This window comes from Anticarsia gemmatalis, chromosome Z (assembly GCF_050436995.1).
Source record: "Anticarsia gemmatalis isolate Benzon Research Colony breed Stoneville strain chromosome Z, ilAntGemm2 primary, whole genome shotgun sequence".
Taxonomy (NCBI): Eukaryota; Metazoa; Arthropoda; class Insecta; order Lepidoptera; family Erebidae; genus Anticarsia; species Anticarsia gemmatalis.
In genome coordinates this window covers 20,531,797-20,551,150 of record NC_134776.1, presented here as the reverse complement: position 1 = coordinate 20,551,150, position 19,354 = coordinate 20,531,797, and the positions used below count along the sequence as shown (strand labels likewise).

Here is a 19,354-nt window from a genome sequence, read left to right as displayed (position 1 = left end):
CGGATTTTCTTACAAATATACAAACAACGGACAGACAGAACAACCAGATCTGAATCAATTATATTATTTGTGGATCGCACAAATATTTGTTCCAGGTAGGAATCGAACCTCTCGATACACTGGTAGTGGCGAGGTGACAACCTTATCCACTGTGTCACGGTGGCCCTTAAGTAATGTTGGATCTAAGTACTAGCTTATAGCCTTAAGTTTATCTTAACGTAAAATATCACAGTAACTTGTTTTCTTCTTCCACACATCTCTATCAGTCGCCGATTTTTCTCAATCCCTTTCAAGTTTAAATCATTTCGCACAACTTATTTAACCCTTTTTATTTTTCATATTAATAAATCAGATATATCGTATTTGAAATGTTACTTACCTTTAAGTTGCGTTAGGAGGAGCTCGTGGCTTAGTTAACATCTGCCGCGCGGATCGCTCTATGAGGTTAAGCCATGCCTGCCGAGGTTGATTTGTGGATGGGTGACCATCTTATACTTATCGATTTTCCCCGTGTTTCGGAAGGCACTTTAAATTGTGGGTCCTTTTTCGAAGATCTTTGACAGTCGTTAACAGTAGTCAGAAGCTTGAAAAGCTTGAAGCCGAAGGGTATCGTGTTATCCCAGGTAACTGGGTTGCGAAGGTCAGATAGGCAGTCGCTCCATGTAAAACACTGGTATTCAGCTGCATCCGTTGAGACTGGAAGCCGACTCCAACATAGCTTGGAAGAAAGGCTAGGCTGATATATATACTTACCTTTCAGTAGCGCTTAAGCCTGCCTGTAAATGCTGTAATTCGAGTGAAGAAAGCAGTCTATATTCTTCTTTCTGCTGACTGCTTTCTTCACTAGTCAAAGATTCAGTATTCAGCATTTATGAAATAACTTATAATATAACCCCCTTAAAAGACTCTCCCTGAACGAGTGTCATCACATAATATTCAGACTTAACAAATAACTTGATTAGTTAATTCTTGTCTTTACGTGGGCCCTAATCTAATCACTACATAGATATAGAGATATAGGTGAATCAACACGAAGATTTAGGTGTAAAAGTTGTAAAGGATTATTTTTTAAAATAACTTTATAAACCGGGCGAAGCAGGGGCGGGCGTCAGATGTAGTAATCAAGTTATTATGAAAATCATAACATTGCATGTCATGTGTGCATTACATGTGCATGTCTAACCCCCGGTTTCTGAGGTACATAAAGCGGTAGTTTATCTACGCAATAGCGTTTTAACTCATATAAAAAAACGCTATTGAATAGATAAACTACCGCTAAATTTGCTCAGAAACCGGGGGTCAGTTCTTCAACCAGCCGGACTCGAGTTTTAACGCTATTGAATAGAATACCTACCGCTGAATGTGCTCAGAAAGCACCATTTCTTCAACCAGCCAGACTCTTCCGTTGTCTATCAGAGCAGCTCACTCATCCCGTCGGTATAACACCGTAGCGGGCACTCGTTCACCACGAAGTCTAAGACCTCGGGGTTAAGTTAGCTGCTCCTCAGTCTGCTTCAGGTGTTCTCTTCAAGCCTCATTTAGTAAATATTATAACAACTACATCTCCACGTGAGTCAGAAACTTAACTAATAGTAGTACTAATAGTAGTAACTTCACTCATTATAATGATCAAGATTGCGTATTTTACTTATCCGTATACATATTTACTTATTATAATCTTTAAAGGTGAAGTACCTACTTCAAAAGGCGTCAATAAGTTTAAAAATATATGCGGTTCTACACTTGCAATAATCGCTAATCCCTTAAGAACGTTCGGTACATCTCCTTCAAGTCTATTCCGAAAATTCAGACAGAATATTCGATAGAAACATTGAGTGCTTCTCACTAATATTTTATTAAATGCTTTTAAAGAGAATTTTCAAATAGAATTTATGCACATCGGATAAATGCCCCGTGAGTGTACGAAAATAAGAAAGCGTGTCTGTCCAATAAAATGCAAAATAAGTTACCGAGTGCTTTAAAGTCTATGCAATTTCGCTTTTAAAAAGTAACTACCTAAGCATTTTAGATTGCCTTTATATTTGAACCTTAGCTGAAAGAATCGATCCACCTCATAGCTTAATAGTCGCACTTCATTCTGAGATATCTATTTAATACCTATTTATTATATTAAATATCATGTAACTTTGACTATGTGCGATCAAAATTAAAGTCAATATTAGCCAGAGTTATTTGCGTCACTATTCATCTGAATCCAACTTAACAGCTTGTAAATATTAATTTTGTGTAAATAACTAGGTATAGGTACTGATCCCTTTCCGAGCTAGTGATAGATTCAGTAATTGTAACGACTATCACAAGTGTCAACATTGGACCTAAATGAATAAATTATTTGATTATGATGTGCTAAGGTATGTTTAGTTGTGGGTTGTTAAATAAAACCAAGCAAATGAGAGAGAAAAATTTAATTTTGAAAGTTACTCTTTATGAATAAGAGTATCGACATTGTACCGTAGTAACTACGTTGCTAAATGTTCGATTAAAGATACACACACATACATTATACTCGATGTCATTGTTTAAACTAATGTAAAAGTACAACTTATATTTATCGAAATTTTTCTGACAAAACAACGTATTTTTTTTATCTATGAACGTAACATTAGTAACTTAATTTTATAAAAAGGTACATCATAAAAGTAATTATAATTTTGAAGAATTTTAACAATTTTGTAACCAAAGTATTTACCTTTTTTGAATTATAATTTGACTCGAGTACAATGAGATTATTATATAAATGTAAATATGAGCAACGCCAGCGAGCGGTTCACACAAAATAAAGTGTCAATAGATTTTGTATTAAAAATAAACAAACTTACTTTAACAAAATCTTTAAAACAACGCAAGCATTAATTTTGGTGAACATTAAAGTTAAACATTTTGAATGTTATTTATTTGAAATATAATTTAAAATTTAGTTTTTCTATTGACGAAAAACATCTAAAAGTACACAATAAAATAAAGTTTAAATGAGTCGCTGAGCGCCAGAACATCGGCATACAAGCGCGTTTCACCAGCGTCGCTTAGCTTCCAGTTGCCCGCTGAGGGTTAGACTCTAGTCACCCACACTTACCGAATTATACTTAATTCTGTGACAACATTATGAAAAACAAAATGATGCGAGTGTTAATGATGTAATATTTTTTTGGAATTTTTAATTGAATTGAATTTTTTCAAGTTGAGAATGTCCCGCGTGACTCGATTTGAAGTCTAACCCTCATACCTAAGACTAGACAAGTACACAACACACAGTTACAAGCAAGATAATGCAATACAGGGTCACTCAAAAGTACCTCTAATAAAAATATCATAATACCTAAATGATTTGATCATAATAAACATTTCTTTTTTGTTTTAAAAACGAATTTTGAGTAATTGTCCAAGACACAGGTACTTTAAAAAGTTATAATTAATATAGCAGGTAAATTAAAATGCGCCGTCGTTCGTAGATAAGACAATTATGCCATAGGAAACGTTCATATCTGACGGAAGATGCGTCGGGCGTATCTTAATTTGTGTGGTCTTCGCACCGACATCATCGGTTGAGTGTGAACGGTCAAGTGTTTTTCTATACATTTGTCTGTTCTGGCGTTGCGCGACCGATAATACGCGACGTATGTTCCGTCAGATATGAACCTTTCTTCAGAAATGTTAAATTTTGAAGGTGGCGATGTGATGTGGGCCTTCATATTGGGGTTCCTTCGTCAGGCCGAGCGCGGGCCGTCGCTGCCACCTCGACGTCATATAACACGTTGCTGAGGCTATAAACAAAAAAACAACTGTTATAATAACACATAGTACCACCTTTTAAGAAAGAAGGAATTACACTTTTAAAGTGTGATATGATCTCATTATAAAAAACAGCTCGACCCGCGATTCGAAAGCTTGGATCTCTTCATGTCATAGATATTTATTTCATTAGAAGAACCAAATAGTAATTTGTATAGGTACTAAGTAGTTTGTAGAAAATAAGATTGCTAACACGTTTGCACTAAGAGTGTCTCTGTAGGTGTTAAGTTAACTATAACAAGAAAGTTGTTATGAAAAAAACAATGCAACGTTGTCCATCAGCGTCCAAAATTAAATTAAGAGATATTGTACTAACTATTTATTATCTCGTAAACCACCGTTCTGTTTTCGCTGAAAGGCCTTTGTCAATATGAATATACTCACCAGCGAAATTTCGGCGCCTTCGTTGTAGCCCATGAGGCGCAAGAGGCTAGCCATCGGGATCGGTGGGGGATCTCCTAGGAGTGGCAGGTATTCAGGCCGGACACCAGCATGTCCCCGGACCCTTGCACCTTCATCACCAACTGGATTACTCCTGTTGTCTCGTGGCTCACCTTTAGATTGCCGTTTCATAGCGATTTCTTCGAACGACGGATTTAAACCTACTGCACGAATTTAAACACTTAATATAATAATTTTGGCACAAATAAAAATCTCGTCAACTTTGTAACTTAACACTTTATAATTTTTTATCGCGACTTTTACGCGGCCCTGTCACCGAGAACATAAGATACTTATAATATAAAGTATAGTTTTTATTTTTTCAAACTGGCGGCTTGTGCCGCGGCAAGAGCAGCCTCGGTCCTCTTCTTCAATGCTCTTATTCGCTTAGATTGGCGACGCGGCTTCGTGTACCGGTACCATCGGTGCCAGCGAGAGATAGTGGAGTTAGCCGGGCCTTTCCTGAACCCCTGGGACTTATAACGCTGAAGAAACATTCGGCGGGTTTTTTTATGGTCACGTTGGTTCGTGATGAACACACGAACGCAGAAAAGGCGTTGCGCTATCGTGAAGCGACCCATGGTACTAACTATTTAATTTTATACCTCTGATCTCCCTCGTCAACAAATGCATCCCCTCGGCGCGAGTCCCTGTGCGGAAACGAGACGGATATAGTTTGAACACCCTCCTTATCGTAACTATCCTTCTAAGTTTAAAACTTTGTTATTTTATATATAAGTTGCAAAAATGGTGTCCTTTTTATTTTTTAATAAAACAATACTTTTAATATATTATTAAGAAGACTTTGTATTACGTTAAATTTTGAATTTTCAGTCCGAACTTCGAGTTTCTACCTAAATTATACACATAGAAGGAATCGTGACTTTTTATTTTGGCTGGATTCATATCGAACTATATCAAACAATAAAATATATTTAAGTTTAACAAAAAAAACTTTCGTGACCTTTCAGTTTGTTAGACCTCCTGAAATATTATGAACAGTGCGATAAAATAATATCATAAGAATTGATTAATTCTTTTAGGTATTTTGATATAAATGAAATGTAGTCAAACTTTCTATTTTCAGGATTGAAAACATGACGTTTTAAAATTTTCGCAACTCAGAAAAGTAGAAGAAGAAGTATGCATCAGTAAAATCGTCAGTAACTTCAGAAACAAATGAAACTACATCAATCAATTACTGTTGATCTTCATGTAAATAAAATGGAGCTTAAGTACTTTAAAATAATTATATTCATAGTATTAACTGATAATTTCGCTAAGTTATTGGGATAAAAATAGTGAAATATAACTTCAGGATCATAAGATCAGATCTTGTGTTTTACATATTGGTGCTGCCATCTGTATTAATTTTCCGGTTATATGCTCTTGAGATATTCTTAAGGAGCTTATGCAAGAAAAACGAAAACCTCTACAACAGTGCTTAATATGACTTTGATATATGTACCACACGTACATTATGAGATCGCGCATATAAAGTTTTAAATATATTTTTGGTTAAAAACCCATTTTAGGTTCTAGTAGCTCCATCTGTCGTTGAGTTCCTTATCAAAGAATTGTTCCCATAAACAATCTTAAAAAAGGAACAAAACTGAAAAATCGTGGTCACACAGGCATTTCGGTAATTTGGTAATTTAGGATAAAATCAAGTTTATAATTTAACTAGGTTTTCAAGTACAATAAGAAAGTCTTAATTCCTTTGAAATAATATACCACAGGCATTACCAACTTTGAACTAGTAAGAACGTTTAAATCACTAATTTAGCCATCTGTTTATTAAAAATGAGAAAATAGAGATTAACATAGCAATCTACCTACCAATAAACGTACCAAGACAAGGTTTCTTTGATTCTATTATTATAAACTCAAATGATCAATTAAAGCCAAGTGCATAACTAAACGTAGTTTTGACAACGGCGGTTTTGCAATTAGCAGTTGACACAAGACGTGACTGATAATTGACAGTGACGTTTGGTTTGCAAAACTTGGATTGATGTGAAAAATTCGAAAATTTATGTAAACCAAATTAAATACATTAATAGTAATAAATTCGAATAACTATTCCGAAACGAAATTTCAGTGACTGTGTTATATATTTTACGAGAGGGCATTAAACTATCGTAAGTATTTTTAATGTTGAATAAAAGCGTAGATGCACGTGACTGCTGTAAATTTTTACAAAAATAATGTACTATGCCACTAAGGGGTTGTTACGATTGGCTAGTAATATACTAACGCTTAGATAATAACATGACAGATGTTATTTATGTTATGCAATGGTTGTATAACCTTGAATTGCGAGAGTACCGGCGCCTACACTCAAAAGTGCTAATAGTAAATGACTCAATTTTATAGACATCTTGGTGAGACAAAGATAATAATATTCCCTTCAGAATAACCTCCAATCTGGTTCTAATACGTTCTAGTATAAAAAATAGTAGGTCAGTAATATAATAGTCAAAAATATTGTGCAACAATTTTGTTTGTGGTCTAAAGCTTTCTTTTCTCTCAGTCAAGCATAACTACCGTATACGTAACATACATGGTACAAAAAAGTCACACTAGTTGCACCTCAATATCTAACTATCAATTGAATTGAAGTAAATTCGTGCTCTACTAAGAATATTTTAAGGAAGTTGCATAATATATTTGATGACATTATTTTTCTACTATTATTTTTATGAAATAGACTGAACTATAGCTGGTAGGCATTGTTCGGTTGTAGATAAAAAACAGACAATGCATTGAATATAACCCCTCAAACGTCCGTGGAGGGTATTGTAATATAATTATGGATACTTTAGTCTCCACGGACGTTTGAGTGGATAATTAGGGCACATTCTATTACATAATGGGCTCTATAGATACACATTTGTTAACATAACATACTAATATCATACTCAAAAAAAGTATTTTATCAAATTACTTCAGATTGAAGGCTTGATGCACTCAAACTAGACATTAGTCTTGCATTCTGCAAATGAAGCTACATATTATCTTGATTATTGAAATTGATGGAGCAGAGTCTTTAATAATAATAACTGTCTAACTCCCTGCAATGAACTTACCCTCAGTTTCTGAGGTACATTTAGCGGTAGTTTATCTATTCAATAGTGTCAAAAATGTACTCAGAAACCGGGGGTTAATGTTCTTTGTATAGATCTGTAAATCTGTGAATTACAAATATTTGGGACAACCCACATATGGTCCTCTAATTCCAAACTAAGCAGAGCTTGTACTATGGTAACCAGATAACTGATAAACATTCATCAAATCAATCAATTTAGTTATGAGAAAGTTTATAAAATGCGTATGTCTTAAATGTTTGAATTGTTGAATATGACTAAATATGATATCTCAGATCAATAAACAGTTACTGCTTAAAATAAAGGCTTTTTTAAAAATATAACAAAATATAACACTTTAATACTCCGAAAGTTGTTAAACTCAGTTATTGATAGTAGTATTTTAAATACATAATTGACATGAAAACTGTATAAGCCAATATTGTTAGTCTAATTCTTAGTGTATAAATCTGATAACAAAACTGTCAGTATTATTCTTAGTTCTTATAAAAGAAATATCGCTATCACTATGGTCAGACGACATTGTTAAATATGTATGCCTGCAATAGATGAGATAAGTGCAGGACCATATAAAGTGGCTTACTTAGGAGAAGCCCTATTCTCAACAGCGGGTGAAAACGGGATACATAGATAGATAGTAATGGGTGGATTATAAACACCTAAACCCACACTGCTAATTTGTGTTTTGCTGTCTTGCATTGAAATGAAGTAACTAATTAGAATTTTTTTACATCTAAGCATGAATCATTATTTTAATAAGTATATGTGAGTAAGTACGAGGACTTCTGGTCAGTTCTGGTTCAATGATTGTACACTTTTGTGTCACTTTAAAAACATGTACTTTAAGATGAATCTGTTGAAATTTATCAATTTCAAATTCAAAAATTAATTAGCAAATACCTAGGCATCATATTTTTATGTGTATTCTGACCATACTGATTAAACAATCATTATAAATCCTGTGCCAGGAGGCACATTTTACTCCTTGCAAGTGCTGTAAAGAGCAAATATAGTGAGTTTGAAACATGAAAATTTGCAATTCATTTAGCACATCCATAACCTTATTTCCAACAGAATATGTTTACTTTCTCACATGACTTTTACCTAATTTATAATTCATATTCTACTATTCAATCTTCTTGTTCATAAAATATAACTTACTGATTTCAATCATAACAAATAATAAAAATATCTATGTATATGTATGTGTATAACTGAACTAAAACTTTCAGGGAATGTCACACATTAACGACTTGATAGGCGTGTTGAGGGGCCTGCGACTTGTGGTGGAGGCGGGCGTCAAAACACAGCAGGAAGCAACTAGCATAATATGGAATAACTCAAGCTTCAAACCTCTATTACAAAGCTGCCCTACTAATCCCATCGCTTTCAATCCCAACCCTACATTGGCTAAGGAATTCATGGAGAGAGCACTAGTCGTGGCCCACGGCTTTAGACAGTACGCAATAATGCAAGTTCCTAACTATAACACTGATGCAGCAAGGCCTGAGATGGATCAAGAACTGCAGGACGAGATCGAAGAGTTGAACCGGGAGTTTAATAGAACGTTCGAGACCTTGAACAAAGTGCAGGCTGACCCTCAAGTAGTAGCGCCTCTTGAAGATTTGAGAGAGAAAGTGAAAGAGAGTGTTGTCAAAGTGCAGCCAGTTCCTCAAGTGAGGGAAGAGCCTCCAGTCGTTGTGAGACAGCCGGAGCCTAGTGCGATGCCTAGCGCGCCGCCTGTTCCGAAACCTGTTGCTAAGAAAAAGATTCGTGTGGCTGTAAGTATTTTTTTACTGTATGAATGTTAAATGATGTTTGGTGTAGTTGCGTATATCTGAGCGTTTTTAAAAGCTGTGCATTCAAGCAATTGTTTAAATTAAATAGAGACAGCATATGGTCAAATCATGACTAACTTATGATGTCATATGAATTGCATTCAAAACCTGTCCATGAATTATTACTCATTGCTTACTTTAAAGCTTGTGCGAATTGACGTCATTGCTCCATATCAGAATCCATGAAATGAGATCCATCTTTGAAGTATTTTTTTCCGAGAAATATAATATTTGAGGAAATAATAAGAATAAATAGTGAAGGACATTATAACAATGCTTAAGAGAGTAGTAAATGTGTTATGTCTGGTTTGTGAACCTAACGAAGTGTAATAAATTAAATGACGTACTATAATATTTTTAACGCAAAAGATTCTTAAGATTTTAAGATTCTCTCTTGACGTGATTTTATATACGTATATATGTATTAAATTAGTGCTTACTTTCATTCGTAGCCATTAATATGAAAATCAATTGCTCTTAAGGCAAAAAACGCCTATAAAATTGCAATGCTATCTTCTTCATAATAAATGCTATCCAGAAATATGACACAGCTACATACATAAAATAACACCTTCCACCCATAGGAATAGGCAGAGAACGCCACGCGTCACTTGGTACGATCTTTACAAACTTCCCATGCCTCATTCACATCCATACATCTTATCATACACTACCGGTTACGAGTGCTAAATTTCATTCTTAATATTCCAGCTTAGCGAAAATTCCAAGGCGCGCGTGGTTCCTTCATCTCGCATCGGTCGGATGATCTCCTTTGGCTCGCTGGCAGCCGGGCTGGGCGTGGGCACCGTCGCCCAGTACGCGAGGAACACCATATCGTCCGTCACTGGGAAAGTGGACGAGTCTGCCAATGCTTTCATGTCGCCGGCGAACGCTGAACGGATTGTGGATACGCTTTGTAAAGTCAGAGGTAATTATATTGTTCTATAATTCAAGAATAGTAGTGTGTCTTGAATGCAAGTTGGTGTGGCAGAGGAATACAAGGTTTTCAATAAGGTGCCTGCAGAACTATGCGATACATTGCTGCTTTGACGTAACTTATATTCACATTATTCACCATAATGTTACGAATAAAACAATGTATTACATAGTGACTATCGGAATAGTTTAATTCTACTGGGAACGAGTATTATGATATATTATTATTATAATCTTGACAGTTATTCTTGAAAGCAAATTGTCTCTACAAACATGACGATATGATCAATGTTACGCTATAACAAATATCGCCATAAAAATAATAATAAATATATAAAAGTACAATTTAGTCGGTTTTTATTCTTCTCTGTCATCCATGCTATGAATTTCACATGGTAGCGATGTCAGCTTTTCTTATTTTTCTCCTCCACTTCGCTCTATCCTAGACATAGTCTTCGCAAACCTCACTCTTCTATTTCATTCCATTAAAATCAATATGTTTATTTGCTACTTCCAGGAGCTGCATTAAAACTGGGCCAGCTGCTAAGTATACAAGACGACGCGCTGATATCGCCGGAGTTGCAGCGTATATTTGAGCGCGTGAGGCAGTCGGCCGACTTCATGCCTTCATGGCAGGTGGAGCAAGTGATGACGGCACAGCTCGGCCCCGACTGGAGGACCAGGGTCGCCAGCTTTGAGGAGAAGCCTTTTGCAGCTGCTTCTATAGGTATGGAACTGATTTTTTGTAAGCTAGCGAGATGTGAATGGTGTGTGTTACGAAAATCCTGTTAGATTTAAAAGGAGCTTCTAAATATCCATACATCATGCTCCAACGGTTAAGGAAAATATAGTGAGGAAACCTTGCATGCTTTAAAATTTGTTTAATACATTTATTGAGGGCATGCTAAGTCCCCAACCCGCACTTGGCCAGAGTGGTGGACTCAAGGCCTAACCCCTCCCACATTACGGGTGGAGACCCTTGCCCAGCAGTGGGACATTAATGGGTTAAATTTATTACAAAATAAAAAAGTTATTGCTGTTTAGATCGGTATTTTACGCATCTTAAGTACCGTTACCAATAACGCCGTATAGCCTTATAAAATAACGTAGATCTGGGGTCCACGCGCTCTTACACTATAGGTAATTTAAATGGTAGTTAACTACTCTATTTTAAATTGTGTATATCCCCGCCACCCGTGAACCTTGCATACAAGGATCTCTTCTAAGTTGTCGGACTATAAGTAAGTGAAATATACAATCAAATTTGTTCGATAAATTTTACAGTGATTTTTACTTAGGCTGTTTCTTTTGATTGAGAAACTGACCTTTAGTTGTAGCTTGGTACAGTAACATAAAATTTGTATGTTTGTAAACAGGACAAGTGCACTTGGCGACACTACACAACGGTCAGGAAGTGGCGGTCAAGGTTCAGTACCCGGGCGTGGCTAAAGGCATCAACAGTGACATTGACAATCTTGTAGGCGTTATGAAGGTAAGCTAGTGACACTTGTTATGAATAATTCTTTTGTGTAAGGATTATGACTGCCTCTGTGGCTCAGTCGGAAGCGTATCTGACTGCTGGTCTTGAGGTCTCGGGTTCGATTCCTGGGTTGGGCAATATATTATTGGCCGAACTCGCGCAAGCAGTGTTTGCATGGAAGCCATCTAAATATTAATTTTATTCTGTTTGTAGTATTGGTTTTTGAACCGCGCGGTGACAGGCAGACACACGTATAGTTTTCTCTTAATAATAATAATAATTTCTGTTTGAATACGAAACTTAAGAAAAACTCAATTATTTCTACTATGTACAATTGTACATCTATTTTTTATATTGTCGTGGATTAGATTTCTAATAAAAGAATAATAGTAATTTAAAAAAAAATGCCAATATGATATGACTATTTTAAGTATAAATTAAGTATTTAGAAATATATAAGTACGTTTATCAGATATTTGACTAACATAGTACAAGCTCTTCTTAGTTTGGAATCAAATGATCGTGTGAGATGTCCAATGATATTTATTTATGATTTCAAATACTTTGTACGAAGTTTACGAAATATATATTTCTTTGCAGGTATGGAACATATTCCCCAAGGGTATGTTCATAGACAACGTGGTGGAGGTGGCTAAGAAGGAGCTGGCGTGGGAGGTGGACTACCTGCGCGAGGCCGAGTGCACTAAGAAGTTCAAGACGATGCTCCAACCCTTCCCCGAGTATTTCGTGCCGGATGTCGTAGGTCAGTCACAATGGCTACAAGTATATATGTTTAGGAATATTAGAAATGGAAGCAAATAATAAAATTTATACATAGGAATCTATATATATAAAACTCAAAGGTGTCTGACTGAGTGACTGATTGACTGATTGACTGACATAGTGATCTATCAACGCACAGCCCAAACCACTGGACGGATCGAGCTGAAATTCGGCATGCAGGCATCCGCTAAGAAAGGATTTTGATAAATTCTACCCCTAAAGGTATAAAATAGGGGATGAAAGTCTGTATGAAAATTCTGTCTTAAGTCACAAACCACGCGGGCGAAATCGCGAGCAAAAGCTAGTATATTAATATTATGCCGGCTCCACATTATTGCCGTGAATTCACGCGCGTATTCTCGCCGTGAATTCACGGACCGACTCCATGCCCTCCACATTCACGGAATGCTCACAATAGTTCGAAGCCCTCCGCGAAATGGACGTAGAAGCTGCTGCTACGATAACTTTATTTGCTGTGTCCCTATACCACTATATAGATGTCAAAAACAAGAAAGTTACTCAGAAAACGTTTGAAAAGAAGATGGTGGATGACAGAAATACATCGTAACCGGATAAATTAAAGAAATAGTCCAGAGTAAACTGCGCCGGCGCCGTGAATGTGTATGTGTATGCGTGAACGCCGCGCGAACCCTTTGTCACGGGACTTAATACCGACTCTGATCGGGGAACAGGCGTGAACGCGCGTGGACCCCGTGAAAACCGTCCACATTCACGTTCGCGTCTGTTCACGGAGCTTCACGGCAATAATGTGGAGCCGGCATAAGTCACAATCTTTAACAAATGAACAAGCTCTTTACACATACAACTGAATCACTTCAACAATGAATTACAGACATATGTATAGTGAGAAAAATACAGTTTTACCTCTTTTATTCCCAACCTGTGGAGACGCGGCGATGAAGCTGACAATAAATCAATTTAAATTGAATGAATGAGAGTTAACTCCTATGAAATGCGGTTTTAACATTCCAGCTTAGCTACGTACCGCACGCCGCCCTATAATTAAACTTTCCCTTGCAAATTTTTAACCCACGACGTGGTAAAAAGTGGTGCTATAAGTTTGACGTGTCTGTCTGTGTGTCTTTCGGTCTCTGGCATCATAACTTTCGAACGGATGCAGTGATTTCAATTTAGTTTTTAACCAATATACACTTCTGTCTAGACCACAGAACTACGTTAATCTAACTTCAGATAATAATATAACAAATTATATTTTCCAGACGAACTCTGCGCTCAGGAGGTGATAACAACCGAACTGATAGACGGCGTGCCTCTAGACAAGTTCTTCGACGCCCCTTACGAGATCAAGTCAGACATCGCACATAAAATCATGCAGCTATGTCTGAGAGAGATGTTCGTGCTGCGCTGCATGCAGACTGACCCCAACTGGGCCAACTTCTTCTACAACCCCAACACTAAACAAGTGAGATATATTAATATATATAGATCCCGTTTCTTCCTATAAGGAACAAGCTCTATGTCAAAACGGTAGAAAAAATATAAGCCTAGCCAACTATGTTGGAGTCGGCTTCCAGTCTCATCAGATGCAGCTGATTAGGATACCAGTATTTTACATGGAGCGTCTGCCTATCGGACCTCCACAACCCAGTTACCTGGGTAATAACACGATACCCTTTACTAAGACTCTGTCAAAGATCTTTGAAAATAACAGCCGAGATCCATAATTTAACGTTCCTTGCGAAAAACGGGGGAGCTCGATATGTATAAGATGGTCACCCGTCCACAGAACAACCCAAGTAAGTGTAGTTTTACCTCAGGGATTGATCCGCGCGGCTGTTGTTAACAACTACTTTAAATAATTTGTGCGAAGTTTACAACATAAATGAAATTTTGGATCTGAATTTGATGCAATTAGATTACAGAAACTACTACTTGCGTAATAGTTTAACGATGGTGTCCCACAAAATATGAGTTGGATGTTACTTGTAAAATGGAATATATCTCTCTTCTCGGCATGAGGAAAGGTTTGGCCATAGAACAAGTTTTTAACATAATAACTTCGAAAAGTCTTTGATGGACAAAGGCTTCAAGTTAGACTATAGACCATTTCCTTTTTTACTATTTGACTTCATTTGTAATTTTACAGGTGATCCTGCTAGACTTCGGCGCGACTCGGGAGTACTCCAAGGAGTTCATGGACCAGTACATCGAGATCATCCACGCGGCTTCGCGCGGCGACAGAGACACCATACTGCACATGTCGCGCGACATGAAGTTCCTCACCGGATACGAGTCTAAGGTACTGCTTATTTAAATCAACTGCCACCATTTAAAGACTATCATAATAATGAATTAATATATTATTAATTAATATTGACGTATTTTTATATCCATCTATATTCTATATAATGTACCTTCATCTATATTCAATTCTTCTTTGTTCAATGTACCTTTCGCTCTGTAAAAAATATATTCTAAAATAGGAACATTATAGCCCATAAAATTACAAATTAGCGCAATACACTAGTTCATCACTGCACTATTGCCTTGGGTTCGAATTCTGAAACAAAAATGAGATCTACAATTTTTTTTATTTGCTTTATGTATTTTCAATCACATCACATATATAACTAAAAATTATTAATTCTTCAGATAATGGAAGAGACTCACGTGGACACAGTGATGATCATGGGCGAAGTCTTCACCAGCGGCTCCGGGGAATTCGACTTCGGTACCCAGCAGACGACCAGGAGGATCCAGGCTCTCGTCCCCACCATTTTGACCCACAGACTCTGCCCCCCTCCAGAAGAAATATACTCTTTACATAGAAAACTCTCCGGAGTGTTCCTATTATGTTCAAAACTTAAAGTCAAAATGAACTGTAGGACAATGTTCCAAGAAATCTACGACCAGTACAAAGCTAATGCGAGGTAATAGATTGTGTGTCTGTTTATTCGATTTGAGTAATAGATAAATATAGTACAGTAAATCTGGGTAACTTTGAATCATTTTGGTAACATTGACAAAGTTTGCAAAACTAAAATAAACTTTTATCAATTGTGTTGGTTTCATATGAAAAAATAATCGAAACTAGTTCATATTCCCACTGTCAATGTTACCCAAATGACTCAAAGTTACCCAGATTGACGTTAGTGAATTCATGGTATTCAATGAAATTTTCTTGTATTCAGTAGCTCGATTTTATAATACTATCGACCAGCGACAAAAGGCTAGTAACTAGTAATTTTGTATGAAAATCTGATCAGCGCCTCTAACGGGCGCCGTGGGAACTATTTTGTATGTTAAACTTTCTAGTCTCGACAGTACCGACTGTAGAGAATCGTGCTACAGTAACAGTTCTACGGTTCTATTTTATCACACTATTGATCCTAATTTGATGTCGTACTGTCCAAAATATTGCACAATATAATCTGTGCTCACAGTAAATAAGTGCAAAAGTGGAGTTCACGTGTTTTCTTTAATGTATTGCCGTTATTACATACTTTATTACAAAAAGAAAATACAGTCGAATTGAGAACCTCGTCCTTTTTTATGGTCGGCTAAAAAGAAAAATACGCGTATGATATTTTATTACCAACAACCAGTTGGGGTTAAAAATGAAAATTAGTCAACATACCTATTGCCCCCAACCCGCACTTGGCCTGCGTGGTGGACTCAAGGGCTAAACCTTCCTACGTTTGAGAGGGAACCCTTGCCCAGCAGTGGGACTGTAATGGATTAAAAAAATACTCTACTGCAATGCATTTGCTTATATTTTGTTAAAAAAAAACCCTTTTACAAGACAAATGTTTAATTTTCGTAAAAGAAAAATATCGAAAAATCAAGCAGTTATTGAATTCATCATTTTTATCTATTACTTATGCAAATCGTGTTTTAAATTAAGTCGAACGATGTTTGGTAGGAAAGTATTTCAGCTGTGTTGTCGTAGTGGAAGCCTTAAACAGTGTAACTTTACAGAAAACGTTGGTACAAACATAATAATTGTCGCATTTATTAAAGTGGGTCTATGGTAGATGGGCCGGATACATATATAGGCCGGATATAGTGTGGACCGTGCTAAGCCGGGTACAGACTGCTCTAACGTAAATTGCAATGACTTGCTACACTCACATTCGGTTCGGCAGTATATATCGAACAACAGAACCGACTTGAAGCAATTACTACACTTGTTGTAAGTTCCTTAGGTTTCTTAGGCTCGTGCTTGGCCCGTGGTCGGCCCATGCTCGGCCCATGCTCGGCCCATGCTTGGTCCATGCTTGGCCCGTGTTCATCTCCTCTAACATAGGCCTACCTTTTCAATAGGATACAATATCCCTTTTTACTTATAGATTCTGGATAAATTAAAAAGGTATGGTAAGGTATAATAAGAATTAATAAGCACTTTCACACTACTGAATAAGTGTCAATTAGCGTAACAGGTGGAATTTTAAGAATTGTATTCATATATTTGCTGTCATTTTAACATTCAGATAGGTTATCAGCCACTTGTCAAGTCGCAAAAACTGACCTAAAATGGCAATTAAATGAGCTTTTTAGTTGTTCTTGATTTTATTTTCAATGTATGTACATATTTTTACACTATGAGCTTTTTTATATGTACTACAAAGATATAATATTGTTGATGTCATTCACTATATATATTTTAAACTATAGTTACCTACTTAAAAATATTGTTGCAATTAAAACCTTGTCCAGAAGAAGCGAATTCGCAGATAATCTTTCGCGCGTGTTTCGCGAACGTTCTAGCCACAAGGAGTGTAAACTTCGCGCGTAATATAAACTCGCGCGAAGCATGTAGACTCGATGTATAGGCGCGTAGTATTTCAGTAACGCACGAATTAATTCGCGGCGAAATTACTTCTTCTAGCCACGGTCTAAGATCGCATTGACATTTCGTTTTGGTGCCGTGATCAGTTGCTCCAATGTACAGTCGCTCTATTAACTTATTTTCTATATCACAATTTAATGTTTTAGTAAGTAAAGTCGAGAAAGAACAAATATGTACGTTTTTGTCAATTTTGAGCACAAAATGTTTGCGTTTGCACAAATCTTTAGAAAAAGGCCCGCGATTTCGTCCACGTGGAATTTAGTTTTCAGCTCCATTACCATAAGATGAAGCGTGATGTTATATAGCCTTCATCAATAAATGGACTAATCAATATAAAATTATTTTTTCAAGTTGAAGCAGTTGATCCTGAGATTTACGCATTAAAACAAACAAACTCTTCAGCTTTATGTTATTTGTAGTAGAAGGAGTTTGAAGCGCTTTAAGGAAATGGTCCTAATATAATGTAATGTCCTAATGAGTTGTATGTCAGATTTAAATCTTTTGTTAATCATATATTGATAGACCAGTGATTAAAATACTTTTGAGTGGCAACTAGATTAGATTAAACAATGCTTTAGTCATTCATCACAATAATATTTAATGGAATAAACAATTACTTTTTTATTAAATGATGCATTTTTTTAACATTGCTTATATATTTAACGTTATCGGCCGAAAGTAAATTACTATTGGTATTTTCTAATTTATATAAGAATATTACTCAACTATCGTGTTATAACCCAGGTAACTGGGTTGTGGAGGTCAGATAGGCAGTCGCTCCATGTAAAACACTGGTATTCAGTTGCATCCACAAGACCGACTCCAACATAGTTTGGGAAAGGTTAAGCTGATATGTACTCAACAGTAACCTGGAGATTTGTAATGTCCCCGATAGATGGCATTAGGTTCGCTCCCTATCGCATGGAACTAACATTGTTAACGTACCTAGTTTGTTCCAGCTTTCTTTACACATTCATAGATGGCGTCAAACAATATTTTTGATTATATTCATAATACAAGGAGACCCTTTGCAATGGCCTCTGTAACAATTGTGAAAATAATTACGTACGTCAATTTCGCTGTAAATTTTGGTAAGAGTTCTATAATTTGTAGTAATTAAGTCAGCATAATAATATGAGAAATTGAGGTTAGGCTGCTTTTGCGCTCAATAATTGCAACTATTCGATTTCATATGTAATCCTATAAACATAACTACAGAAATTTATTTGTACTTATTAATTCACTATCTATAGACTAACCGGAACTTATCCAGAGGGTAAACTAGCGCTGTGGTACTAGTTACCGTTATCGCCTTCTTAACGTCTACCTCGTAATGTAAGCTTCAGGCAATGTGATGAAATTCTATCATAGTATTATAATAGATTGTGAATAACAGTGTTTATAATTTGTTAATTAACTTAATAAAATTGTTGGGATACTAATGTGTTTTTATTTTATTACTAGCTGACCCGCGCAACTTCGCTTGCGTCACATAAAAGAGAATGGGTCATCATTTTCCCCTTTTTTGTAACATTTTTCGTTGCTACTCCGCTCCTAATGGCCGTAGCGTGATGTTATATAGCCTAAAGCCTTCCTCGATAAATGGTCTATCTAAGACTGAAAGAATTTTTCAAATCGGACCAGTAGTTCCTGAGATTAGCGCGTTCAAACAAACAAACAAACAAACAAACAAACAAACAATCAAACAAACAAACAAACTCTTCAGCTTTATAATATTAAGTATAGATATAAAATTCTCGCGTCACAGTTACCGTACTCCTCCGAAACGGCTTGACCGATTCTCACGAAATTTTGAGCATATTGAGTAGGACTGAGAATCGGCAAACATCTATTTTTCATGCCCCTAAGTAACACTTTTTTTTATGGCAAAACAACGTTTGCCTGGTCAGCTAGTGCCTATATAAGGATGTCTGTGATTCAAGTTTCCTAATTATATCAACATTGGAAAATAAAATGTATCCTGTAGATTCGTGGAATAAAAATACGTCAATGTTATTTAAAATCAGTTAATGATAGGGAAGAACGGCTCGTTTAATTGTAATATTTATTTTAATTAATTATTATTAATACTAGTCTGTTGCTTTTGCTGTTGTTCTTGCGTTGAACT

At 36.2% G+C, this 19,354-nt stretch overlaps 1 protein-coding gene across 3 annotated transcripts; it reads left to right on the top strand.

Moving 5' to 3' along the window:
* Positions 1-6,231: 6,231 nt before the first annotated feature.
* Coq8 (ubiquinone biosynthesis protein COQ8, mitochondrial) lies at positions 6,232-18,664 on the top strand. 3 transcript variants are annotated; one of them, XM_076134666.1, is made up of 9 exons: positions 6,232-6,392; positions 8,863-9,139; positions 9,908-10,124; positions 10,650-10,859; positions 11,509-11,624; positions 12,213-12,375; positions 13,637-13,839; positions 14,524-14,676; positions 15,030-18,664. In XM_076134666.1, the coding sequence occupies exons 2-9, from the start codon at positions 8,870-8,872 to the stop codon at positions 15,309-15,311; spliced, it is 1,614 nt and encodes a 537-aa protein (XP_075990781.1). In that variant the 5' UTR covers positions 6,232-6,392; positions 8,863-8,869; the 3' UTR covers positions 15,312-18,664. The 3 variants fall into 3 exon arrangements, with proteins under 3 accessions (XP_075990781.1, XP_075990780.1, XP_075990779.1); XM_076134665.1 differs by having other exon boundaries at positions 8,859-9,139; XM_076134664.1 differs by having other exon boundaries at positions 8,591-9,139.
* The last annotated feature ends 690 nt before the right edge of the window (positions 18,665-19,354 follow it).

Coding starts and splice junctions, on each gene's coding strand:
- Coq8 (XM_076134664.1), top strand. CDS start 8,594: ATGTCACACATTAACGACTTGATAGGCGTGTTGAGGGGCCTGCGACTT. Junction 9,140..9,907: donor AGAAAAAGATTCGTGTGGCT/GTAAGTATTTTT, acceptor TTAATATTCCAG/CTTAGCGAAAATTCCAAGGC. Junction 14,677..15,029: donor TCACCGGATACGAGTCTAAG/GTACTGCTTATT, acceptor TTAATTCTTCAG/ATAATGGAAGAGACTCACGT.